Consider the following 27,894-nt stretch of genomic DNA (forward strand, 5'->3'; position numbering starts at 1 on the left):
AAGCCAAGAGAATGTTTGACACAAGATATGAAGAGCATGTAGGAATATGGAAGTGCAGGACAGATCATTCACGATGTATATATGCAGCCTGAAGCGACGAATGAAAATTTCTGCCAAGGGTATGATTCTAACCCATGTCTCCTACTCACAAATAATAGTGAGCAGGAGACCTGGGTTCGAAGTGCAGCCTTGACACAAATGTTTATTCGTCACTTCCATCTGTATAAATACATAATAGATGTTTGAGACCTTAAAATTTCTCTGGAACCAAATATTTTCATTTGACAAATCATTCAGCTTTGGCTGAACACTTACACCAATCTTAATATAAAATTGCCACAAGACACACAGAAATGGAAATCGCAAAGATAAACAACAAACAATATTTCCTCACTCTAAAAGAAAACTAACACATTCATAACAGAAAAGACACCTCCCAAATGATGATACAAACATGGCAAGCCACACACTTCTAAAATTAATAGACGATTTAGTATAATCTTAAATACAGACATGATATGACCACATCTCTAAATACATCACCCAGTCACTGCCACCCCTCCCATTCAGTTCCAGAGCACGGCACCCACGTGGCAAACACGTGTGCTTAGCACTGGTCTACATCACTCATTATGCACCCGCAAGCGGAAGCACGAGGCTGGAAATTCAGTCACTTGGTACCACGGTGCGGTCACTCACGGAGTGATGGACAACAGCCGCATGCCCTTGCCACGTGGGTAAGGAAACGTAGACTCTATCAGAACAGCTTCGATACAACTTAGCGGTACTAATGGGCCCAGCAAGCGACCAGACACATTTACAATTAGAATTTATCTTTAGCTGTCGATTTTCTGTATTTTCTATGGAGAATTTGTGCTGTGTACCCGAGAGTGACCAAGCGTTACCACGGTATAAAGAAAATTAAAGTTATAATCGAATGTAGAATGTTATTGAAGGCCATCGTTTCAGTTGTGGAGCTGTATATTCCCGAGAAATAATAGCCGATGAATTAATGCTCGCTTTCAGTCAGCTGCTAAAATCGCACTGCCATTTAAACATATTTTGAACATAAGGAATTAAAAAGATTTGTATTGAGGACTGTGACAACAGACTATATTTGTCAACTGTGTTTATAATTAACAGAAAATCTTCAATCCAGCAACACCATAGTCTAGCAGGACTAGTTACATTTGATAATGTGAACAGAAAGAGAAAAGTAGTGTTTGTGTAGTGGTGAAAAGGGATGGGTATTATTCGAATAGCTTCTATCTGGATAATTATTCGAATGAGTAGATCGTTCAAACAAATTTACTCGCCAACAAATTATCTGTAAATTAAATAACCTATACATATAATGCCACAGTATTTTCTTTGTTTACTTCTTGTACAGAATAAGTATTGGTTCCCTTGGCTCAATTGAGTATCTGTTTCATAAATGACTTATTAATGGCTTGTCCAGAAATGAGCCCTTGTGGCTAAGTAGTTTAAGTTACAGACCACAAAACTTAGGCTTCGGGTTCGATCTCTGTTATCATCGCTTCTTTCACCTATAACAGCAACAACAATGCCACGTCAGGTTGCACCATGTTTCGTAGTGTGTGTTGAAATGTATATCCCACTCCAATTGACTGTAGAAGTTTGTTCAGGCGTGGGAGGAAGTCAAGGGCACATTGCCATGCCTAGAAAAGCATTGCAGTGCTGAAACCATCCTTGAAGTTGAGCACAGCTTTACGTGATTTACAGCGTTGCAAATGACATACAAAACTGCTTACAGGTGGACAGTCTATAATGCTCTGGGCAGCCGCAATGGCCAGTTTAGGCAGCCAGCTGACGGTCAGTCGTGGCCGATCAGCCAAGCACCATGGGCGTGGAATGTGCCTTTTTTCTTATAAGGTACTGTATTATAATTGTAAAAATTATTTTCTATTATTTTACTTGCTTTATGCACTGCGGATTATAAGTTAACTTACATAGGTGTTTGAGCATGCAGAAAATATAGTGACTCATCTATTTTTATGCAATCAGTTTTGCAAGTCTCGGTAGTAAAAATTTACAAATACCGGAAAAAGCCACATATCAAACCAGGGAGTATTGACGACGTGCGTCATTGTCGGAGACAAGGCATTTAGTATATCTGAAAACTTAATGCGTCCTTATTGCGAAAGGAGTTTAACAATAAAAAAATGTATTTTTGGCACTCTGGCATATGAATGGAGAATGGAGAATTTTTCATCGCCTAGTGGATGTTCGGGAAGAATTTGCAATTGCAACAATAATTGCATGCTGTGTCTCACAAATTAATGCACCAGAAAGAGATATCTGTTGTAATCGCGAAAGGAACTGTCGCGAGGTTGCCGCTAACGAAAACGCGGCGCGACCAACAGGAGCGGCCCGCGAACGAACAAGACGGACGAACGGGAATGGAAGGACAGGTACGACGACAGACAACCGAGCAAGACACCGAGATCAACAGCAAAGTATTAAGCAACGGGGTCACAAGAGACAACCACACGAAATCAAAACAACGCCCACTCATTAACGAGAAGTAAGCACACGCAACGTAAACACGATGTCTGTAAGCGAGATGTCAACTGAATCAACGCGAATACCAGATTGCCTCGCTGAGTTTTTTTTTTTATTCTTATTTTGAAACCTTTACAATAAAGGTAGGCTGGCAGCGGCCTATGTATGCCGCTCTTCGGCCACAGTGAACAGAGACAGGAAACAGAAAGACGGAAAAACAAACATGGTGGACAAAAACGGGAGACAGACATAGCAAAATAAATGAAACCATTCACGGGCGCACCGTTTGAATAAAAAACGTTCTTCACTAAACACAACGGGGAAAAACGAGTTTACACACGTGAACGGAGGAGTACAAACGGAGAAACACTGAAGCACTGACGCGAAGACACACACGTGCACTGGCAACGATCTCTGGTGCACGAAGATGCATTGTTCATGCACAAAGCCAGTGACCTTCCAAAGGGAAGAGGTGCAGGTAGGAGGGAGAGGAGGTGGGTGTTGATGCCAGTGGGAGAGGAGAAGGGAAGAGGAGGGGAGAGGGTAGGGGTGTTGTGGAGCCTGGGGGGAGGGGAGGGAGGGAGGAAGGAAGGAGAGAAGGGAGAGAGAGTGCCCTGGAGGAAAAATACAGGGGGGGGGGGGCAGGGGAGGATCAAAGTTGGTAGGAGGGGTAGATGGAGGGGATGAGGGCATCATCAGGGAGGGGGAGTTGACGCAAGCCACCTTGGGCAAGGGTATGGAGTGTGGAAAGATGGAGAGTGGGTGGGATGTGGGAGTATAGGTGCGGCAGCAGACGGGAGTGGGAAAGGATGGGAGAGACAAGGGGGATCAAATTTGCGGGAGGTGTAAAGGATCTGTATCCATTCGAGGAAAAGGAGGAGGTGTGGGAACGGAATTAAGTCATACAGGATCCACGTGGAGGAGGGGAGGCAGATGTGATACGTGAGGTGGAGCACATGGTGTTCCAGGATTTGAAAGGATTTGTAGAAGTTAGGAGGGGCGGTGATCCAGGCAGTATGGGTATAGCAGAGGACAGGGCGGATGAGGGATTTATAGGTGTGGAGGGGTCCAGACCCCATGTGCAGCCAGAAAGGAGCTTGAGGAGGCATAGTCGGGAGAGTGCCTTGGCTTGGATCGTCCGGAGATGGAGGGGTCCAGGAGAGGCGACAGTCAGGGGTGACGCCAAGATGCGTGAGGGTGGGGGTGAGGTTGATAGGACGGCCATAGATAGTGAGTTAGAAATCGAGGAGATGGAAGGAAGGGGTGGTTTTGTCTACAATGATCGCCTGGGTCTTGGCCTCGCTGAGTGAGATGCAGCCGCCTAAATACAGACAGGATATGTCGCTATTGGCCACTGAGACCACGTGTTCCACAGTGGCTCCTTCACATCAGTCTCAGGGCCAGGAGCGCATGCATCCATGGCTTACGGTGCGACTGCTGCAGCGACTTCTAGTGGTCATCGAGTTCCATGCCGTCTGGCGTGGATTCGAAATCCGCGGCGCTCGGTACCAGAATATCTATAAATTTGAAGACATATTATACGTCCCTCCAGAACTGAAAATGCCCTCAGATCCTACCAGCTGTCGAAAACGGGCATTTGGTTCAGGATGCAAGGAATGTGTGAAAACCTCGAGAAGTGCACAGAGACTGAAAGCAGCCACATGTGTTCTCCACGAGACAGCCTCCTCACAATGGCAGTGCGGAGCCAGCTGGTTGTCGCAGCGGTCCAGTGCGCGGGCTGCAATGCACATCATCCATTTTATTAGCTGCCGCAGAGGTCCTGCCTGGTGCTTTATGGCCCTTACACTACCAACTCGGCTCAATTCAACTATCACTCAATGTGCCAATACGTCTGCACTTCCCAACTGCTAACATGACGCAAGACTCTATGTCAGCAACCAACAACGTGAATGCAGCAGACAAATACTCTCAATCTTCAACACCTTTCTTAGATTGCTAACACTGTCAGAGATGCATGGTTCCTTCATATAATTACGCAATTCGTGATTGTAGTGCTACAAAATGTGTGAACCAAGCAAGAAATCTGTGGTTCCTGACGATTAGCGTCACCAGACTTTTAATCTAAAGGCTCCTAAAACGTTTATGGAATGCTGCTGGATGTCCACAGCCGTCCAAAGTGTCTTAGGATTAACCCTGAGCGAGCTTGCCGTTAGAATATGGAACAGTTTTTCGGTCCAACATCCGTCTGTGCAGTTACTTACAGCTTTGAGATTGAAGAAATTCGGAAGAGGCGAAGGGTTCCAATCAGTGACGGCTGCTGTGTAAGAGCACAAGAGTACGTGAGGACCCTAGCTTTTGATGCCCTGTGGATTTATCGGTTACTTTTCTTCAAATGGTATTAAACATAACATAGATGCCATTATCTCAAATATATGGCACTAAATCTACCGCGCTAGGTATTACTTTTCCTGAAACTTGGCATCAGCGTCGAGAGCACATCTTCAATTGTGCGCATCTGAACGAGCTTTAGCGCATGCGCAACTGGCGTGACATCACTACCTTATGGGTCAAATACATATAGATTTGATAGCAATGTGCACAGTTCACAGCGCGCACAGCTAATTCTTAGCACTATACTGCAAGTTTATGTGAATGCAACTAGGTGGTAACACGTTGCAACAGACTTTTATCCCTGTTCGCCTGACATAAATCGCGCTAGATGGTAACACATGCTTCAGATATGTCAATTCACTCACTATACAGTAAAATTAGATCGGGCATCAGTATATGTTATAGTTATACTGATTAAGAAGCCTAGTTTTTTGGTTTGTGAATGAGTTACAATATACACTACTGGCCATTAAAATTGCTACACCAAGAAGAAATGCAGATGATAAATGGGTATTCATTGGACAAATATATTATACTAGAACTGACATGTGATTACATTTTCACGCAACTTGGGTGCATAGGTCCTGAGGAATCAGTACCCAGAACAACCACCTCTGACCATAAAAACGGCCTTGATACACCTGGGCATTGAGTCAAACAGAGCTTGGATGGCGTTTACAGGTATAGCTGCCATGCAGCTTCAACACGATACCACAGTTCATGAAGAGTAGTGACTGGCGTATTGTGATGAGCCAGTTGCTCAGTCACCATTGACCAGATGTTTTCAATTGGTGAGAGATCTGGAGAATGTGCTGGCCAGGGCAGCAGTCGAACATTTTCTGTGTCCAGAAAGGCCCGTACAGGACCTTCATCATGCAGTCGTGCATTATCCTGCTGAAATGTAGGGTTTCGCAGGGATCGAATGAAGGGTAGAGCCACGGGTCGTAACACATCTGAAATGTAACGTCCACTGTTCAAAGTGCTGTCAATGCGAACAAGAGGTGACCGAGATGTGTAACCAATGCTACCCCATACCATCACGCCGGGTGATACGCTAGTATGGCAAAGACAAATACAAACATCCAATGTGCGTTCACCGCGATGTCGCCAAACACGAATGCGACCATCATGATGCTGTAAACAGAACCTCGAATCATCCAAAAAAATGATGTTTTGCCATTCGTGTAACCAGGTTCGTCGTTGAGTACACCATCGCAGGCGCTCCTGTCTGTGATGCAGCGTCAAGGGTAACCGCAGCCATGGTCTCCGAGCTGATAGTCCATGCTGCTGCAAACGTCGTCGAACTGTTCGTGTAGATGGTTGTTGTCTTCCAAACGTCCCCATCTGTTGACTCAGGGATCGAGGCGTGGCTGCACGATCCGTTACAGCCACGCGAATAAGATGCCTGTTATCTCGACTGCTAGTGATACGAGACCGTTGGGATCCAGCACGGCGTTCCGTATTACCCTCCTGATACCACCGATTCCACATCCTGCTAACAGTCATTGGATCTCGACTAACGCGAGCAGCAGTGCCGCGATACAATAAACCGCAATCGCGATAGGCTACAATACGACCTTTATAAAAGTCGGATACGTGATGGTACGCATTTCTCCTCCTTACACGAGGCATCACAACAACGTTTCACCAGGCAACGCCGGTCAACTGCTGTTTGTGTATGAGAAATCGATTGGAAACTTTCCTCATGTCAGCACGCTGTAGGTGTCGCCACTGGCGGCAACCTTGTGTGAATGCTCTGAAAAGCTGATCATTTGCGTATCACAGTATCTTCTTCCTTTCGGTTAAAATTCGCGTCTGTAGCACGTCATCTTCGTGGTGTAGCAATTTTAATGGCCAGTAGTGTATTAAAGTCTTGGGTTTATCATGCAGTAACCCTTTTTAGGCGGCGAGAACCGTAAGGGCCCAAAGCACATCAGCGTTGCTTGTGAGTTTGTATCATTTATTCATGCTTCTGACATCTATAGATCTTATTGTGAGTCAGGTTTATCTGTGCTGTTGGCCCATATTGTACATGTGAACATTCACGAAAAGCTATCTCACTCCTTCCTCTGACATTCACTTGAACACGGGATCGGCGACAATGTGGTTCAGGCCCTTATTGTTCTCAGCGCCTCAGTTGTATTGTAGTCAAGTGACCATATTAGTTGACATAACTACATAAATTTTAATCATTTCCGCAAACAGCTGTTTGTGTTAGGAGTTGGTTGTTTACAGTGAAGAATTCGGCTTTCGTGTGTAGTGTCATCATGAACTCTGTTGAATATGTTTTTAAGTGCTAACGGAAAAGAAAATTACCAGGAAAAGTTAGCCGCAGAGGAACTAGGGCCTCCCTGACCAAATCTAATGATGGAGAAAGTGACGAAATCAAATAAGCGTCAATACAAGCGAACATTTAACAAAGAAGCGTACTACACTTGTTGCTTTGGTGCAAGCTAAGACTATATGAATGTCAGCTCGAAAGTTAATTCGTGGACTAATACACGTGTTACGGATCTTATACATTTATCCGAAAAAATAAAAAAGCACGCAAACTAGCACTTAGACAGAAACTAGAAAGGGAGTGTACCGAAAGAATACGCATTATTTCGTTCCTGTCTTAAACTGTATTTATTATGAACTGAGCAACAAAATTTCGACAGAAACAATTCTTTCATTTGTTAGACAAGTTAAGCGTATTATTATTACTATTTTTATTAGTACTGCTATCATTATTATAGGCAGTGGGTATAGTTTTATAAACTTTTTAATAAGCATAACTGTTATAAAGCAGACGCTATTAATTTCAAATCTAAAATTTACCTGAATCTAAAAATTTGTGAACATCCAGAATAAATACTCGCCGGTTAGAATATTTAAAAGAGTTCGTAATATTGCAGCTTACTTGCAGCTCATGTATCGTGAAAGTGTGTAGAGACAATTGAAAGACTTTTTCGCTTTGTTATACCAACTGCAACTATTTCATTCAAGTCTTACCCAATATTTAAAAACAAGTATTTCACATTATTGATGTCCATGACTGACGGAGGCTTACGACAAACAAATAAGTATATAATATCCAAAGAAATGTCAAAGAAAGCGGGTCACTAGATTCAAATGACATTAAGACGTAAATAGAAGATTTTATTTGGAATGTTATTCGTGAAGTGAAGTTAAAGTGGAATCACAACGAATTATTTGCCAAAACTACAGGATAATTGATGATTTCTCAATTTTTGCTGCAGAAGATTATGAGCTGAAAGTCATATATCGAAGTTATGATTAAAGCTGATTTCAGGAGCGCACTGCATGTGTAGAACGAATTTTCTTTTTTGTCACAACGGTAAATCTCCGTAAATCAAATAAGTTCTCTGATGGCACGTCAAAGAAAAGAGTTGTTCTGAAAACTAATTCAAAAGAAACGAAAAGTACATTATTTTGTGAAATGGCAAAGAAATGGAGATAAAATGCATTTGGATTTCAGATTTATCTGTTATTCTTAACACTTTTTATTCACAGATAATGAATAAGTGTTTTTATTCTTGTAAGTGAATAATGTTGTGATAATATTTGTTATTAACGAATAACGAATATTAATTAAATCTGTATTTTTATATCTGTATTCGTTATCCATCATTCGCGTAAATTTCGCTCAAGTCTAGTCCTAACAAGGGGACCATACGTATTTGTCCTCACCAATTTGATTCATGTTGAGAGCGTGTGTAAGCATGGCTAGGACTTCAACCTATGTAAAGACGAAGGCGCACCCGTCAACCGTTTTTGAGAAAATTCGAGTCTGAACGTTTTAGGCAAGCGTATATATCTTACTGTAAAAGTAAGATCATTGGTAAATCCTAAAATTTACTGGTAAAACCTAACATTTGAAATCGTGGAGTGGTAACAGTCTGAAATTTCTTATTATATGTATGGATTTCCAACTTTTATCAAGAGACTTTCGTAAATCTTAGGATTTACCCATATGAAGTGGTAAAACCGGATTCATTAAAAAAACACCTTAGCAGTTATTGAAAGAGTTTCTACTGATTGTAAAATTACATTATATAAGTATTCATGCATTCAATTGTGTTTATAATGAACAATATTTCGTATTGAAATTAGTGAAAAATGTTACATTTATAACAAAAATGTTGTAAGAGAGGTAACTTCGTGAATGTTAAATTTTGTCACAACAGAGTTGACTATTGTGGCATTTAGAATTACATAACACAGAACAAAATTACACAAACATTTTTTAGTTGAACAGTGTTTTAAATAAATGTACCTTCTCGACATTTTTCCTCCAACGAAAGGTAGCTTGGCAACCACTTCTCATACACTAATTTCTTGTCTGCCCACTTCTTCGACACTTATTAAGTTTTAGTTGCAGAATGTAAACTAGTTCCTGAGTACAATGAGTTCAGTTTACCAGTTTTGATACCAAGCTCTTAAAATTCATCACCCTGAATATTTATCACCATTGCAGTTATTGATTTTTCATTAGGTTCTCCCGGTCTACATCCGGTACTTTAACTGTCACATTCTGTGCAACTGAAAATTTTGGAATTTTATTACATAAAGACGCGTTCATTTTCTTTGCTTGCAACTGATGACCTTCTTTAGGAGCCTCTCGGATTCACTTCAAACGTAACAACGATTTTTTTTTTCTCCAACAGACATGGATAAGAGTTTATCTTCACCTCCGATGTTAAGATCATAATATCGCTTCAAACTGTAGTGAACAGATTTTCTATTGGCAACCGTTTTTGCATTTTCCACTTCAAAAAATGGTTCAAATGGCTCTGAGCACTATGGGACTTAACATCTAAGGTCATCAGTCCCCTAGAACTTAGAACTACTTAAACCTAACTAACCTACGGACAGCACACACATCCATGCCCGAGGCAGAATTCGAACCTGCGACCGTAGCAGCAGCGCGGTTCCAGGCTGAAGCGCCTAGAACCGCTCAGCCACACCGTCCGGCCTTTTCACTTCACTTAGCAGGCGTCACGTATAACATCACTTATTCTGATACAACGATGCACAAGAAACAGTAGCACTGAAACGATACCCAAAGATAACCATACATGCGCGCACGATGCTAGACACAGACTGATGCTACGCTGCTGTGAACGCCTGAGAACAAAAAATTACCAACAAAGAAGCATGTCTGAACCTGTACCGCAATCACTTGCGTAAATCCTAAGATTTAACAACATCTTTTGCTAAAAGTTTGAAATGTAAAAAGAAATTTCGGACTATTATCACACTGTGATGATAATGTTAGGTTATACCGGTAAACTGCAGGATTTACCAATCATCTTACCTTTACAGTAACATATATACTATTTGGTGGTTGCTAACCTTTTTTCACCTCATTTTGTCCGTTATTGTTAGTTCCATTTGTTCGGAGCAGAAGTCCCATGATACCCGTTCAATTACATCATTGATTCATTCACTCAGTTTTTTTATTACAGAGGGCAACTAACTCTCTGACCGAACATGCTTATCTACAGTTTCGGATGAACTATCTGGCAGGGAGTCCATTTCCAAGTGATTAAGTGCATAGTTTCATGAGCGCGGGGTCCCTGGATCGCATCTCGCCGCTGGAGCCTTTTTTTATTCCCACGCAACTATTTGCATAATATTTATCCTGGAAAATGCATAAACAAAATATTTTTGTAAGAACATTGGAAATGAAGTACGATACAGGACCATTTCGAATCAAAATAGGTTAGTCTTTTTATTGATATTATTGCACCTACATTTGTGACACGTCTGGAGCACTGCACGAATTAGGACGATACTGATCGTAGAAACATGTAAAACAATTATTATTGTCGCATATAGCACTCATAATGAAAACCGAGTTTTTGCATGAGCATGTTTTTTCAACGTTTCTACGGCAAAACAAACTTGGTTTACTTTCATAAACGGTTCTCGGTCATCACACAGTTTCGCGGCATATCAAATACTGGTGCAGACAATTGATGGTGTATGGTTGAATGAATTGTTATGCAGTCTTATCTTAAAGCTATCTCTCAGCTGTGTTCGATGAGATTCCAGCAATTTTGTAGTCGTTTTATAAGGCTTTTCCCTTGGCTGTAAAAATAAACGGGGCTGCACCAAAGGAGTACAGTTTGGAGCAATTACCTTAGTACTGCCTTGGCAGACCCTGTCTATACTGAAAAATTTCGTCGTGCAAAATCGGGTACGTTTGCCCTTCCCATGAATCGAGGAGCAAAACAATTTGTCCTTTGTTCACGCGTGGCTTCAAGACGTCAATTAGAAATTTCCTGTATATTGCTGTTGTGAGAGTACCGGACTTTGAAGATGTTGTCATAAACTTTTTTGTATTTGTGTGTCATCAGCTGCTTTTTACATCTTTGGTGCAAATGAGCCACTGGTCTCTTGCAAGCAAACGAAGACCGTTGGTAGCAATTTTTCAGATAGGGTGACAGCATGTTCTGCAGTATATGAATGTGTCACCTTGTGCATATCCTTTCGCTGCACAAGAACCAACTTCGCGTCACGTTCAGCGAGAATTGGGTCTTAAATTGATTGATGTTGACACCCTAAAAGAAAAACTCACAAATTAGTATCGTACGGTATGTATATAGTATTGCAATTGATGTAAATAAATCAGGTACTACGTGTAATAGCCGTTCGATCACTGTTAATAACAAAATCCTTGTCGTATTTCGGTACAAGTGTCAAAAAATGGTTCAAATGACTCTAAGCACTGTAGGACTTAACATCACATCTGAGGTCATCAGTTCCCTAGACTTATAACTACTTAAATATAACTAACCTAAGGACATCACACACATCGATGCCCGAGGCAGGATTCGAACCTGCGACCGCAGCAGCAACACGGTTCCGTACTGAAGCGCTTACAACCGCTCGTCCACAACGGCCGGCTATGAGGTATCGAGTCTGCGTTCGGAAATTTGCTGCTGCATCAAAGATTTGCTGCAGTGAAGTGTTTTATCTCTCGCATACATATCTGGAGATTTGGCTCCGACGAACGGGATGTCTTCGTTTGAAGAGCGCGACCCACGAGCAGAAGCTTGATGCAGGTTTCAGCTCGTCACCTCCTGATTACATTCTCGAGCTTCTGTGAATCGATCACAGGTCCACGAACTCTTTTTTTTAAGTTGTTCAGGCCTTGTTCTATCTTGTCTTATATGTTCTCCCCATCTTTTCAAACATTTCATACTTTTCAGGCTTGAAGCTCCCCTTCTACGAAGAGTGGCCAAACTCCATCCTGGATGTTCCCATGCTAGATTGACGACCTTGTTTATAGCGGAATGTAATCGCTGTCCATTTACGACTGCCTCTCTTCGGCCTCGTAATAGTCCTATGAAGACGAAGCTACTTCTTCAGTTTCTTCGGACACATCCTCTTCATCGATGTCTTGGTGAATAATTAGTTCGTCTTATACTACAAGTTGTTTCTCCGCTGGCATTTCGAAAATTCTGCGAAATATTTCTTCTCCAATTTCCATGTGTTCTTGTGTTATTACCACAGAAGGTTGCGAAGCGATGAGATTGTTTTGAAGAAGGAGCTGTTCACTGTACACAAAAGCCGTTTTTAATCGTACTTTTGAAACTGCACTGTAAAGCGGTTCGGCTTCACGATCAGGTTCACGTTCCCTTACTAGTAAAATCGGACATCTTGGAGCGTTGACGTGCGAGTTCCTCGAGAGCTAACACACGAACAAAGTATTCTTCGTGTTTGTTAACGCTGTTCCCTTTCTCTCTCCAACAACCGAAAGTAGTTTGTGCATATACAACTATTTCTGATGGGCCAAAAGTAGCTGCAGGCTTACGGGGAAAATGGGTTCATACGGTGAGTAGTACTGTACCTGTATCCATACCTGGAAAATGGGCACATGGTGAGTTGAAAAGTAACTGCAGGAATGCGGTTATAATGATAAACTGCTTCCAAAATGTTAGAGAAAACCCGAACGTACCTGATGAACATTATATTAATAGTTAACGGTTCCTTAGCTACTAATAATTTCCACACTCATAATAAACCTGTTGTCAGAATTACGTGGGAACGAAGGAAAAAAAAAAAAACAGTAACGGGAGCGAGATTCGATCCACCGTCTTATGAAAGAAAAGCTAATTCTGTCAGCTACGGACCGGTTGGGTGCCAACGACTAAACATTAGCATTATATGCACACCTAAAACTTTCAAACTCGATTTTCTCGAAAACGGTTAAGAGTTGTGCCTTCCTGTTTTCATATGTTGAAGTCCTAGCCATTATCTACACATCCTATGAACACGAATCAAATCGATGAGGACAAGTACGGTCTCCTTGTAAGCAAAACACATCGCGCATGCGCACACTGCAGATTCGCAACGTATATGTCGTTCGCGAAGCGTATTCGCGCTCTCGCTCACACTGGAGCGTGAAGGCCCCAGGACGGGCCATGCTACTGCAGGACTCTATTCAGTTCCCATACTTAGTAATATCTCCATCCAGTTTTGCTCCTACAGTAACTGCCTCCCCCAAAATCTAATAATCATTATCACCTCCCTTCCCTTTCCTCGTCCTTCACTACTTAACATCTCTACTGAATATCTAAAACGTCTTCCACATACTCTCTCTCACTCTATACGACTAAATTCTAAAGCAATGCATTCACAAGGTTGGCAATACTCACAACCTACACAGAAAACAAAGGAATAGACATAAATACTGTGCTGAGCGGTTTAACGTGCGAACCTACAATATTGGTTCTCTTGTGAATATTACAAAAGTGAGGTGAAGTGGAAAAAACAAATACAGTACGAGAAAAAATAAAGGCGAAAAGTTACAAAAATTGTATGTGCAACCATGTTATAGTGTACTTGAACCTCGACTAAGAATGAAGGGAAGAAGTGGACTTCAGTAAATGTGAACAAGGTGTAAAAACACTAAGTAGATTGGAAACCAATTACATAAATAAGTATTGCTTTTATTCTGTAAATATCAAAATATGGAGACACACACACACACACACACACACACACACACACATATATATATATATATATATATATATATACCACCACTGCAGAATGACCGCAGAAGATGGTTTGTAAATACACTGAAGACCCAAAGAAACTGATACACCTGCCTAATATCGTGTAGTGCCCCCGCGAGAACGCAGAAGTGCCGCAACACGACGTGGCATCGGCTCGACTAATGTCTGAAGTAGTGGTGGAAGGAACTGATACCAAGAATCCTGCTGCGCTGTCCATACATCCAAAAGAGTACGATAGAGTGGAGATCTCTTCTGAACAGCTCGTTGCAAGGCATCCCAGATATGCTCAGTATTAATGTCTGGGGAGTTTGGTGGCCAGCGGAAGCGTTTAAACTCAGAAGAGTGCTGCTGGAGCCACTATGTAGCAATTGTGGACGTCAAGGGTGTCGCATTGTCCTGCTGGAATTGGCCAAGTCCGTCGGAATGCACAATGGACACGCAGGTGATGAGACAAGATGCTTAGGTACGTGTCATCTGTCAGAATCGTATTTAGACGTATCTGGGGTCTCATAACTACACACGTCCCATACCATTACAGAGGTTCCACCAGCTTGAAAAGTCGCCTGCTGACATGCAGGGTCCATGGATTCATGAGGTCGTCTCCATACCCGTACACGCTCGATACAGTTTGAAATGAGACTCGTCCATCCAGGCAGCATGGTTGGGTAGGGTTGATTTGCTGGAGATGACCAACCAGCGAGGTCATCGGTCACATCGGATTAGGGAAGGATGGGGAAGGAAGTCGGCCGTGCCCTTTCAAAGGAACCATCCCGGTATTTGCCTGAAGTGATTTAGGAAAAACACGGAAAACCTAAATCAGGATGGCTGGTCCCGAGATTGAACTGACGTCCTTCCGAATGCGAGTCCAGCGTGCTAACCACTGCGCCACCTCGCTTGGTGCAAGCAACATGTTTCCGATGGGCCCAGGCGAGGCGTATAGCTTTGTGTCGTGCAGTCATCAAGGGTACACGAGTGGGCCTTTGGCTCCGAAAGCCCATATCGATGATGTTTCGTTGAATGGTTCGCACGCTACACTTGTTGATGGCCCAGCATCGAAATCTGCAGCAATTTTCGGAATGGTTGCACTTCTGTCACGTTGAACGGTTCTCTTCAGTCGTCGTTGGTCCCGTTCTTGCAGGGTCTTCTTCCAGCCTCAGCGATGTCGGACATTTCATGTTTTGCCGATTTCCTGATATTCACGGGACACTCGTACAGGAAAATCCCCACTTCATCGCTACCTCGGAGACGCTGTGTCCCATCGCTCGTGCGCCGACTGTAACACCACGTTCAAACTCACTTAAATCTTGATAACCTGCCATTGTAACAGTAGTAACCGATCTAACAGCTGCGCCAGACGCTTGTTGTCTTATACAGGCGTTGCAGACCGCAGAGCCATCATCTGCCTGTTTACATATTTCTGTATTCGAATACGCATGCTTGTACCAGTTTCTTTGGCGCTTCAGTGTATATGCGAAACATGTCTGACGAAAAATACTCTTGAATTGCAGAATCCTTAAAACGAAAAATTACCCTCTTGCTAGTAGGACTCGTACTCTGAGGATCGTTACAAATTTAATTACGTATACAGACAGTTAATCCATTCCGAGAATCGAGGATCTCGACCAGTTTTGCTTGTTATCGACGTTGATAGCGGAAAGATACCGGTCCACGCATTCCAAGATTTTCGAGAATGTTTTAATTTCTATAATATAAATGTGACATAACGTCATGAAGGAGGCAGGAGACCATTATTATAATCATCAGTAGTTCCCCATTCAGGCTGACTGCGCCGCAATGGTAAAAGTCAGCCATCAAGCAAGGAATGACTTTATTGCTCATATGACTGGTTTCGTAATATATACATGATCAGATATCCAGGATCAATTACTGCACTTAGACATCGCGTTTCAAGTCGATGTAAAACAACCACTTGCACTTCTTGTAACCGCTTTTAAATAAATGTCAACTGTGTGAGCAATTGCCTCTTTTATGTGGTCTTTATGCAGTGTGTTCTGCTCTACAAACAAAATGTCTCAGACTCATTGCAGACATACATTGATCAGCCAGAACATTATGACCACCGACATATCGGTATAAATCCGCCCATGAGATAGCAGCGTCACCAGGTGAGGAATGGCCGCTAGTCAGACACATACATGATGCATGTAGTATCAGTGAGCGTGTGATCGGTCTGAGTTTGACTAAGGTCAGATTATGATGTCCCGGAGGCTCGGCACGAGCAATTCGGAAACTGCACGACTTGTCAGGTGTTCGAGGAGTGCTGTTGTGAGTGTGTTCAAGACGTGAGAGATGGGTGGCCACCCCTCATTGCGGATGCATGACGTTGTAGACTGGTAAAAATAGACGAGTGGCGAACTGTGGCGGAACTAAAATCATATTTTAATTCCGGGCAGAGTAAAAGTGTGTCTGACACAGTGCACCGAACACTCCTAATGATGGGCCTCCGCAGCCGACGATCCATACATGTGCCATTGCTAACATCTACATCTACATTTATACTTCGCAAGCCACCCAACGGTGTGTGGCGGAGGGCACTTTACGTGCCACTGTCATTACCTTCCTTTCCTGTTCCAGTCGCGTATGGTTCGCGGGAAGAACGACTGCCGGAAAGCCTCCGTGCGCGCTCGAATCTCTCTAATTTTACATTCGTGATCTCCTCGGGAGGTATACGTAGGGGGAAGCAATATATTCGATACGTCATCCAGAAACGCACCGTTCGAACAAGCTACACCGCGATGCAGAGCGCCTCTCTTGCAGAGTCTGCCACTTGACTTTGCTAAACATCTCTGTAACGCTATCACGCTTACCAAATAACTCTGTGACGAAACACGCTACTCTTATTTGGAAATTCTCTATCTTCTCTGTGAAGGCCGGAGTGGCCGTGCGGTTCTAGGCGCTACAGTCTGGAACCGAGCGACCACTACGGTCGCAGGTTTGAATCCTGCCTCGGGCATAGATGTGTGTGATGTCCTTAAGTTAGTTAGGTTTAATTAGTCCTAAGTTCTAGGCGACTGATGACCTCAGAAGTTAAGTCCCATAGTGCTCAGAGCCATTTGAACCATTTTTGAACCTATCTCCTCTGTCAACCCGACCTGGTACAGATCCCACACTGATGAGCAATACTCAGGTATTGGTCGAATGAGAGTTTTGCAAGCCACCTCCTTTGTTGAAGGACTACATTTTCTAAGGACTCTCCCAATGAATTTCAACCTGGTACCCGCCTTACCGCCGGCCGAAGTGGCCGTGCGGTTAAAGGCGCTGCAGTCGGGAACCGCAAGACCGCTACGGTCGCAGGTTCGAATCCTGCCTCGGGCATGGATGTTTGTGATGTCCTTAGGTTAGTTAGGTTTAACTAGTTCTAAGTTCTAGGGGACTAATGACCTCAGCAGTTGAGTCCCATAGTGCTCAGAGCCATTTGAACCATTTTTTGAACCCGCCTTACCAACAATTAATTTTATATGATCATTCCACTTCAAATCGTTCCGTACGCATACTCCCAGATATTTTACAGAAGTAACTGCTAACAGTGTTTGTTCTGCTATCATATGATCGTACAATAAAGGATCCTTCTTTCTATGTATTCGCAATACATTACATTTGTCTATGTTAAGGGTCAGTTGCCACTCCCTACACCAAGTGCCTATCCGCTGCAGATCTTCCTGCATTTCGGTGCAATTTTCTAATGCTGCAACTTCTCTGTATACTATAGCATCATCCGCGAAAAGCCGCATGGAACTTCCGACACTATCTACTAGTGTGAAAAGCAATGGTCCATAGCACGCCCCTGTGGCACGCCAGAGGTTACTTTAAGTCCACGACGTCGGCAACTATGACTGAAATGGGCACGTATCACCAGCACTGGACCACTGGATGTTGGCGGGTGTCATAGCCTTGCACAGTCTGATGAGTCCCGATACCTTCTTCATCATGCTGATGGGAGGGCTCGAATCAGTCGTCTCGCCGAGGAATAGTTCCTCGACACCTGTACTGCGGGACGGAGACAAGGTTTAGTGGATTTCGTGCAAGGCACCATTACGTCCAACGAGTATCGTACACTGGTTGCAGGCCATATATGCCTTTTCATGACAATCACGTTCCCCGACGTTCTTCAACAAGATAATGCGCCATGTCACAAGGTCAGGAGTGTGACAGAGTGGTTCAAAGAACACAGTGTTGCGTTCCAATTGATGTGCTGACTCCCCAGCTCACCAGATCTGAACCCAATCAAACACGTATGGGATGTGATTGAACGGTGGCATTAGAACTCATCGGCCCCCTCCGCGGAAGTTACGGGAACTAGGTGACGTATGTGTGCAGATGTGGTGCAAACTCCCTCCAGGGACCTACCGAGGCCTCATTACTTCCACGCCACAACGCGTCGCCACTGTTATTGGTGTCAAAGGTGGATATACTGGCTATTAGGCAGGCGGTCATAATGTTCTGGCTATCAGTGTATATTGTCGAATGATCTTGTTGCAAAATGGCGGTGCCAGTTTGCTGTTTAGTGTACACTGCATACAAAATTCGATTCAGTTATCGTTATCCACACTGTATACATTATGTACTTCCATTTATCACCAGTCTTTACAACCAAATATGGTCTCCTCCTTTGTTCTAATCGTAGCAACTCAAAATCATTTGCATTACCAATCGTTCCTGTAGGTTTTCCGGATCAAAAAATATAATTTAAAACGGTGTAACGGTCGTTACACCGTTACATAATGGAATGTAGTCGAATTAAGTCGGGTGATGCTGAGGGAATTAGATTAGGAAATGAGACACTTAAAGTAGTAAAGGAGTTTTGCTATTTGGAGAGCAAAATAACTCATGATGGTCGAAGTAGAGAAGATATAAAATGTAGACTGGCAATGGCAAGGAAAACGTTTCTGAAGAAGAGAAATTTGTTAACATCGAGTAAAGATTTAAGTATCAGGAAGTCGTTTCTGAAAGTATTTGTATGGAGTGTAGCCATGTATGGAAGTGAAACATGGACGATAAATAGTTTGGACAAGAAGAGAATGGAAGCTTTCGAAATGTGTTGCTACAGAAGAATGCTGACGATTAGATGGGTAGACCACATAACTAATGATGAAGTATTGAATAGAATTGGGGAGAAGAGGAGTATGTGGCACAACTTGACAAAAAAAAAAGGGACCAGTAAGTAGGACATGTTCTGAGGCATCAAGGGATCACAAATTTAGCAATGGAGGCCAGCGTGGAGGGTAAAAATCGTAGAGGGAGACCAAGAGATGAATACATTAAGCAGATTCAGAAGGATGTGGGTTGCAGTAAGTACTGGGAGATGAAGAAGCTTGCACAGGATAGGGTAGCACGGAGAGCTGCATCAAACCAGTCTGAGGACTGTAGACCACAACAACAACAACGGTCGTAACGCATGAAACCACTTTCACAGGATAAAATATCAAGATTGCCATGATTAATGTACCACGAGAGTCTATACTTACTGGTAATTAATGGCTTCTCGGTAGGGATTCTTCTTTGTGAATGCAAAACCTTCTTGCAATGCTTTGGACTCGTGCACTGACGTAACTGGGCACTGCACGTCGCTGTTGCTCTGCAGATACCTCGTCTTGGACGCCATCACGGCGTGCTTCTGTGAGCTGCACAGCCTTCTAAACATTTCGGCTGCTGTACGAGGCATATCTTTGCCCTCTATGTGCAGCTTGTAAATCTTCCGGTCGACTGGATTTTTTGAATCCTGCAAATCGGCAAGAAAGAAGTAATTTCTATTTTGTTACATTATTCTAATATTATTACTGTACCATTTACAATTTTCACAAAAAAATGATTTTGCGAACAAGCTGAAATATTCTTTGGTATGAAGAGAGTGATAAGTGAAGCCGGCCTCTGTGACTATCTCTGCTTTGTTGCCGAAATTGCATCAAATGCCGAACCATACTGATAATATATTATTATCGAATACATCGTGGTTTTAGGAAAATTATTAGTAAAATGTCTTCAAATATGGAAAAAGAAGAAGGAAGGATGGTTAGGGTTGGACGTCGTGTCGACAGCGAGACGGTGCAGAAACTCTGATTTGGAAGGAGAGTCTTAACCGATTTAGGGAAACCATATAAAACCAAAGTCTGGATGGTTCAATAGGGATCTAAACCGCTGTCACCCCGAATATGAGTCCAGAGTCTTTTCAACGCGCTTTCTCACTGGTCGTTACTTAAAAGACCATAGCGCCTCGAGTTTTTGTGCAGATCTCATCTTTGCTTCAAGTGTGGAAATTTGGAAAGTTCACCTTGGTCATTCGCAGTACGTACAACAGCTCTCATTGGATTCCCTCACAGGATGGTGAATGAAATCGTGCCAATTTGAAATAGTGAGCCCTAGTTCGTAAACTACCGGTCGAAAGCTATAAATGAGGACGTGTAAATTTAGATTTTCCATTAGCATACGAAAACTAATTAGTACATTGTAGAAACTAGTATACTGAGAACAGTTTTTCAAAATGGAATCTCCCAGCTTATATGCAGACATGACGTCGTCGCGTCAAGTTCTTTGTGGTTGCTTACACATACACAGTGTCACAGGCAGTGAAAATTCTAGCGAGGAATTCCTCCTCAGACTCGACAAGTGTCTCGTTCACAAGACTTTTCTCGTGACTCGAGAAAGAGAATCCAAGTGACTACAGATAAGGAGAACGAGTTGACCATGAAACAAGATTCGATCTTCCTAGCCACCTTTTAGAGGACGTCTGACGCAGGCACTCTCACGCAAAATATGCAAAATGTGCGGACACTCTATAACGATGTAACACTTTTTCTCTGATAGCAGATTGGTTTTATTCAGGATTCCAATACACCATATTGTGCCCCAATCTTTCAGCTACAAAATCCTATTTTTCAACATAATCTCCATTCAATCGGAAGGTCTTATACCACGTTACTGGGAGGACCTGTATGCCCACATGGTACTACTCTACTGGTCGACGTCGGAGCAAATGTCGTCCTGCATCACTAATTGGATCAAAAGTTATCAATATCAACATCGTAGTTCACAGGTGGCCCTTCGTTGCTCTTTAAGGTCTTCTGTTAGGTGCCGAGGAACACAGCGGGAACATACCTCTGAGTACCACAACTTGGGGACGAGTGTGTCAGCACCACAATCGAAAACGTCCACTTGAGCAGTGAGGTGTTCGTGATCCGTGAATCACCTCGAATGAGAGTGTCCGCACGTTCCAGCATTGGAAGAGTCACAGCTGTGTGCGGTCAGCCAGTGTGTGGGTGACTGTACACGACGACCTTGTTGTGATGATGACAGACGCCTCGCCCAACCACTCATCGTGCTTTCGTTCACTGCCAGTTCTCCATAGACATTCTGCAACCGCCAATAAATATCAGCGACGCTCTGATTCCCCGTCAAAAGAGTCTCAATGACAGCTCTCTACTTGGAACCCAACTCCGTTACAAAGGCAATTTTGAAGGCTACTACAGCACCGTCACCTCTCAGAACTCCATGAAACTCTAGGAGCTGAAGTGGGAATATTCTGCGGTGTTCCACAACAAATTCCGCATTTTTTCAACTGAGATTGGCCAAGAAAAAAAACTGTTGCATTCCTTGTTGGACGCCTCTTGTGGGATATTTCTAAATAGCTAAGAGAGTATTTCTTTCAAAAGCACGATGTTCTTAGGTGCAGTTAAGTGCGCTTCGCGTGTATAAGGATGTGTTAACTAATTGTTGACATCCCTCCATATCCTCGAGCGCCATGCACTCCACCTCGCCTTCCGTATGCGCCTCCCGTCCCCCACAAGGATCCTCTACGACCTGATTCCTTTCCCCCATCTGCTCCTCTTCCTCGAACATATCTGCATCCTCTACACCTCCCGCCACCTTGAACCCCCTCACCCCCTGGTTGCTCCTCTCCTCCCCCTGCCATGCCTTCACTGTTGTGTCCCCCCTACCCTCCATCTCCACACCACTCATCTCCTTTCCCAAGGTGGCTTCCGTCAAATCCCCCTCCCGAATGATGCCTTCTTTCCTTCCATTTATTCCTCCTATCAACTCAGATCCTCACCTCCCCCTCCTCTGTCCTTTTCCTGGGCTCCCTCTCCTCCCCTTCCATCCTGTTTTTTCCGCACCTACCCTCTCTCTGCCTCCTTTCTCCTCCTCCCCCCCCCCCCCCGAGTCCTTTTGCATTCCCCTCCTCTGCCTTTCCCCACTCCCTCTCGCGTCTTCCCAGCCCCCCCCCCCCCTCTTGTGAGTCCTCGTCCTCTGTCGGTTCCTTCCCCCCTCCCTCCACTTCGTTTTTCCTCTGCTTTTTCTTTCCTATCGTCTGTCCAGGTTCCCCCCATCTGCCCTCGGCTGTGGTGTGTCATCTTTGTGCCAGCTCTTTTATGCAGTGTTTTAAGTGTGTATTCAGTGTTGTGCGTCTTTTCCAAAGTGTTATGAACAGAATCATGCTGTCGCTGGGTATGATTTTTATATCTCTTGCGAACAGAAACCAGACTGTCGTCGTGTTTTTTAATTTGTCTGAGTATTATTTTACCTGTCTGCTTCCTGTGTATTTTATTAGCATCGCCAACCCTTTGTTTTATGTTTTAAGTTCCCCAATTTTCCGCCATTTTACCATTTAAGTCGCCGATTTTATCGCCTGCTTTTATTATTTATTATCTTCATTTCTTTAAGAAATTCTGTAGGCTGAAGAGCGGCGTACTAAGCTGCTGCCATCCCACCCCTTTCGGGGGGAGTCGAATCTCAATAAAGAAAAAAAATCGTTGACAGTATACAGCTACAAGGTCATTGCAAATCTGTGTTGATGACTTGTGACGTTGCCAGTCACATTGAAGGTGCTTCTGTTATTTAGCAAAAGGTATAAATAAGATAAGGAGGCAGGGCCATGCTGTACACTCTTGTTGGGGCAGCAAAGTTGGTACTCAAGACCTGCAAGGGACTCATGTGTGAGAATCCTGGTTCCCAAAGCCGTAGCGAGTGTGTAGACCTACGTGGCACAGTCGAATTGCTGAGCTCATATTTTGATAAACGTTTACGGAAATCAGTGGTAACAAATTGCGCTATCTGAGGAAAAATACTGATTCAAGTTGTTGTTGTCAAAGTTTAGAAAATATAGTAAGCTTGCAAACATGAAAATTTATGAAGATATTATTCAGAAGCGGCCGAAGATTTCTGATCATTGACGCGCAGACTTGAATCGTTGCGACTCACAGAACATGCTGTAGACGGTATTCCTGTTTGAAATTACAAAATGTAACAAATTATCGAATTCACAAGCCTCGATAAGACAAATTTTTGAAACGGTAACCCCAAATTCTAATTTCGTCAATCAGTCACACCCGCTGCACAGTGACTAGCTATATACTCAAAGTCACATTTTTCGATTGCACTTACGGCTGTGAGGAAAGACTGATGTAATTTGACCATAGTCAGCTCGCAGATGCCAGAAACAGGCGTGCGTTAGTTATATGTGTCCCCATGAGGTACGAGTTTGCCAGATAGGTTGCACGACGGCATAAAAATATCCGACATTTATGTGTAGTTGTATTCTATAGGAGCAGCTGCAAGGAATTAGCTCACAGACTTTTCACAGCCATAACATGGGGATTTTCAGCGGCAGAGTTATGCAGTAACACTCCTTGCTTCTCAACTTTCGACTCAAGGTGTACCAGACCAGAGTTCTTGATCTCAGCGTAGTGATGCCTTCGCTGGTGTCCATCTTTACTGATAGTCTGGAGCGTCATTATGGAAATACACAGTATATCGACAGATTTGCTGTCGGAGTTAAGTCAGTAGACTGAAACAACTGAAATGGAACAGGATATGAATGTAGGGACCAACAAGTTGGTGCGTTTTGTCATGGATTTCACATTAGAGACCTGTGCTCAGATCCAATGTCCCTGATGTCTGTGAAGAGAAAAAGCTGGGGAGAACTAAACCCAACCATTAACAAGCAAACCTGTAAGATTAGGTAACGAAGGCTTACTGTATGAAACATCACCAAGTACTCACGTTAGCTATTGCACAAAACATTGTCACAGTTGGTGTATGGAGGTCTGGGAGAAAGTGATTTGTAGTTAGTGACAGATTTTGCTTCCATGGTCACCTAAGAGACGTCGAATGTTACATAAAGTACTACAAACACGCCGTCAATAGAGGAGTGAAGAAACGTTTTGTAGAGTAATCAGTCTTGTAGATGTGCACGTGGGACCCGGCGAATGCTTGATGAACGTTGTTCGCCTGAGTATGATAGGACACCCTTGAAATTCAGTACAATTGGTGAGATGGTTTAAGGCTATTTTACATCGGATTATTCTCAGAGAGTTGTGTAAGATAACCACGCATTTTACTAATCACGATCTTCATCTACATCTGCATCATACTCCGCAAGCCACTTAAAGGCGTGTGGCGCAGAGTACTTTCGGTACCACTGATCCCTCCAACCCCGTTCTACTCGCGAATACTGCGTAGGAAGAATGATTGTCGGTAAGCCTTCGTATTGGTTCTAATTTCTCGAATTTTCTCCTCGTGGTCAACGCGCGAAATGTTTGTGGCGGGAAGTAATATGTTGTTCGACTCCTTCTGAAAAGTGCTGTCCCCAAATTTCAACAGTAAATCTCTCTGTAACGCATAACGCCTCTCTTGTATCGTCTGCCAGTGGAGTTTAGCATCTCCGTAACGCTCTCTCGCTAGCTAAACGATCCCGTCACGAAACACGCCGCTCTTCGTTGGACCTTCTCTATCTCCTCTATCAGTCCTACCTGATAGGGATCTCATATAGATGAACAATACTCAAGAATCGGGCGAACAAGCGCCTTATAAGCCACTTCTTACGTGGATGAGTTTTACATCCTTAAGATTCTTCTGATAAATCTGAGTCTGGTGTCTGCTTTTCCCACTATCTGTTTTATGTGGTCATTCCACTTGAGGACGCTCTGGATGGTTACCCCTAGTAATTTTACGGCATACCCTGTCTCCATTTGTTTGTCATCAATAGTGCAGCTGTACAGTAGTGGATTTCTTTTCCTATGTATGCACAATATGTTACATATTTTTACGTTCAGGATCAACTTCCAGAGCCTGCACCATTCATCAACTCTCTACAGGTCGTTCTGCAAATCCTTACTATCTTCTGGCGTTGCTACTTTGGTAGCGAATAGCCTTAAAGAGGATCCAACGCTTTCTACTAGATCATTTATATATTACCAAACAAGCAGCAACCAGTCGCAAAATCATGTTTTCTTTATTTACTTATGCAAATCGATTTCAACTAATTAACAGCCATCATCGGTGCCACAAATACAAGAATAAAAATAATTAATAACAGTGACCAAATGAATAAATGTACATAAAGCAACGTAAAACCAATTAAATGTATATTGACGCATTAAACCATTTAAAATGCACATTCAAATTTACCTTTCAATGTATATGGTCCCTGAGTAGTAACACTGCCTAAAGCACAGGTCAAACATAAAGTAATACATAGAGAATTGACTGACAGCGAGAAACCATAAGGGGCGCTGCAAAGAAAACTCGCCCTCTACGCGGAAAGATACATCAAAAATAAAAATGAGAAGAAGAAATGACATACAAAGTGCAGTAAAATATAATGATCAAATACTGGTGCTGCAGAATAAGTGTTTTGCAGGGTTCTCTAACACTTGCACTAATAGTGCAGTCATGTGATCATATTTGTCTTCAGTGTTCTATTTTTATTTTTGTGCAAGTATCTGTCTCAATATTTGTCTTTCGAGGTTAATTTTATTTGCTGTGTGTTTAGGGCAGTTCCAAATAAAAGGAAAGTATATAGGTTTTCAACTTTGTTGACTAGCTTAAAAATGCTTCATGCTAGTTGTGCTCAGATTATTATAAAATGTTACACCAAAGATTTTGAAACAATAAATGTAATGTGAAACATAATGATGTACAGGCAACAATAACAACTTAATTGCTACTTTATTAAAATTATAGTATTTCATAACATATATATATATATATATATATATATATATATATATATATATATATATATATATATATATATTCTCTGGAACTTGTTGGCTTGACTGATTGGGAACCATATGGAGCCTACCATTTATTTATATATGTTGTAAACAGCAACGGTCCCATCACACTTCTCTATGGTACTCCGGATATTACCTTTACATCTGTCGATTTTGTTCCGTTAAGACGAACGTGTTGAGTTCTGTCTGCAAGAAAGTCTTGAATCCAATCGCAAGTCTGCTCCGATACTCCTTAAGCTCGTATTATTTTCATTAAACGGCAACGCGGGACGGTGTCAAATGCCTCGCTGAAGTCAAGGAACACGGCATCAACCTGCGCGCCGTTGTCCACTGCGCTGTGGATCTCATGGAGGAACAGAGCGAGCTGAGTTTCGCAGGATCTCTGTTTACGGAACCCATGTCGATTTTTTTAGAGGAGATGCTCATTTTCCAGAAACGTCGTAATTCTTGAGCATAAAATATGTTACACAATCCTAAAACAGATTGACGTCAACGATATAGGTCTACAATTGTGTTGATCTGTCTTCAAAACTGGGATGACCTGCGTTTTTTTCTAGTCGTTAGGTACCTTTCGTTGCTCAAGCGATCTACGATAAATTATTGCTAGAAAGGGAGGAAGTTCTTTCGCATAAACTTTGTAGAATCTTATAGGTATCTCATCTGGTCCTGACGCCTTTCCACTACCAAATGATTGTAGTTACTTTTATTCCGCGATTTGTTATCTCAATATCTTCCATTTCGACGTTCGTACGACGATTGAAAGGAGGGACAGTGCTACGATTTTCCGCGGTGAAACAACTTCGGAAGACCGAATAAACTTCCGAAACAGGCAAGGACTATTTGGATAGAAGAGTTTAGCGATTGTAAATCATATCCGTTTGGATATCATATGACCACACCACAGTGTACCTAGCACAGATAAAAGTTCAAATTATTACATAACATAAGAAGTGGTGGCTTTCCTGAAATGAAAACATGTACCCAAATGGCCTTGACTGAAGTCAGTGTTCACGTCAGTTCTAATCGCATTGGCTGTTCGAGATCCGGAAATAAACGCCGAGAAACAAAGGGACGGTTGCACATCGCATCTACGAGTATTGTCACACTACGACGGCACAACTATTTCCTGCTGTTTAACAAAATGGGAAACAAAATCTGTCACTCAGGTGCCACAGCATACTGGAAAGCCCTTCCCAAACTGGAAATACTATGACAGGGTAGTAGAAAAGAGAAACCATACAGAATGTTGGTGGGTGACGCTCTTGATGCGGACAGCAATGAGTTCTTCCGAGAGTATTATGCTTATGACATGCCTGGAAAACGTCCCTTATTGGTGCATAAAAATCTGAAAGCTTATTGCAGGTAAAAAGGTGCAGCACAGTCCAGCTTAACCGCTTGATTATTTTAGTTTTAGTTTTAAATTATTGTATTCCAGCAGTAGATATAAACATGCTGCAATAACAGTCGGTTCCTTGCACCTCGTAAGCAGTCGAGATGATTGACTAAGTATTTAAGAAAAACATTGTTTGTCAGAATCTTCGAACGTGGGTGAAACGTTCTGGTAATGAGGTAGAGTGGATAATATGGTCTAGAGCTGCCAGATGACGTTACAGGAAAGTACAACATTTTAAAATTTGTACAGTGTGCCAACCAGTCAGGGAATAGTTTAGGGAATTGTTTTAAAATTTTTTACTTCAAAAGTCCGCGTCTAGACTCTACAAGTTTTCTCCTTGAATAACTTCTGCCATGCTTGTGTGACCCAAGCTGCTTGCCTTTCAGGACCGAGGTAGTTCTGTCTGGTTAAAGCTGCTAACAAGAGACGCCTTCAGCACTCAGTGGGATGGACGTAAAAAAACTCTGTTGAAGTTTCTGGCGAATTCATGGAATCGATTTAGCCAATAGTGAACTTCGGGGGCAAGTGAGGTGTGTGGACACTGGAGACCTTTGGAGAGCAGAAC

The 27,894-nt window shown here is 42.8% G+C and overlaps 1 protein-coding gene across 1 annotated transcript in view; it reads right to left on the reverse strand.

The window, feature by feature from the left end:
• The window catches only part of LOC124616294 (probable glutamate receptor), a 111,136-nt gene that overhangs the window by 17,823 nt on the left and 65,419 nt on the right, over positions 1–27,894 (reverse strand). Inside the window, exon 5 of the mRNA XM_047144597.1 lies at positions 19,394–19,647. Coding sequence (XP_047000553.1) covers positions 19,394–19,647 — 254 coding nt within the window. The remainder of the gene's footprint in view (positions 1–19,393; positions 19,648–27,894) is intronic.

This window comes from Schistocerca americana, chromosome 5, assembly GCF_021461395.2.
Source record: "Schistocerca americana isolate TAMUIC-IGC-003095 chromosome 5, iqSchAmer2.1, whole genome shotgun sequence".
NCBI lineage: Eukaryota > Metazoa > Arthropoda > Insecta > Orthoptera > Acrididae > Schistocerca > Schistocerca americana.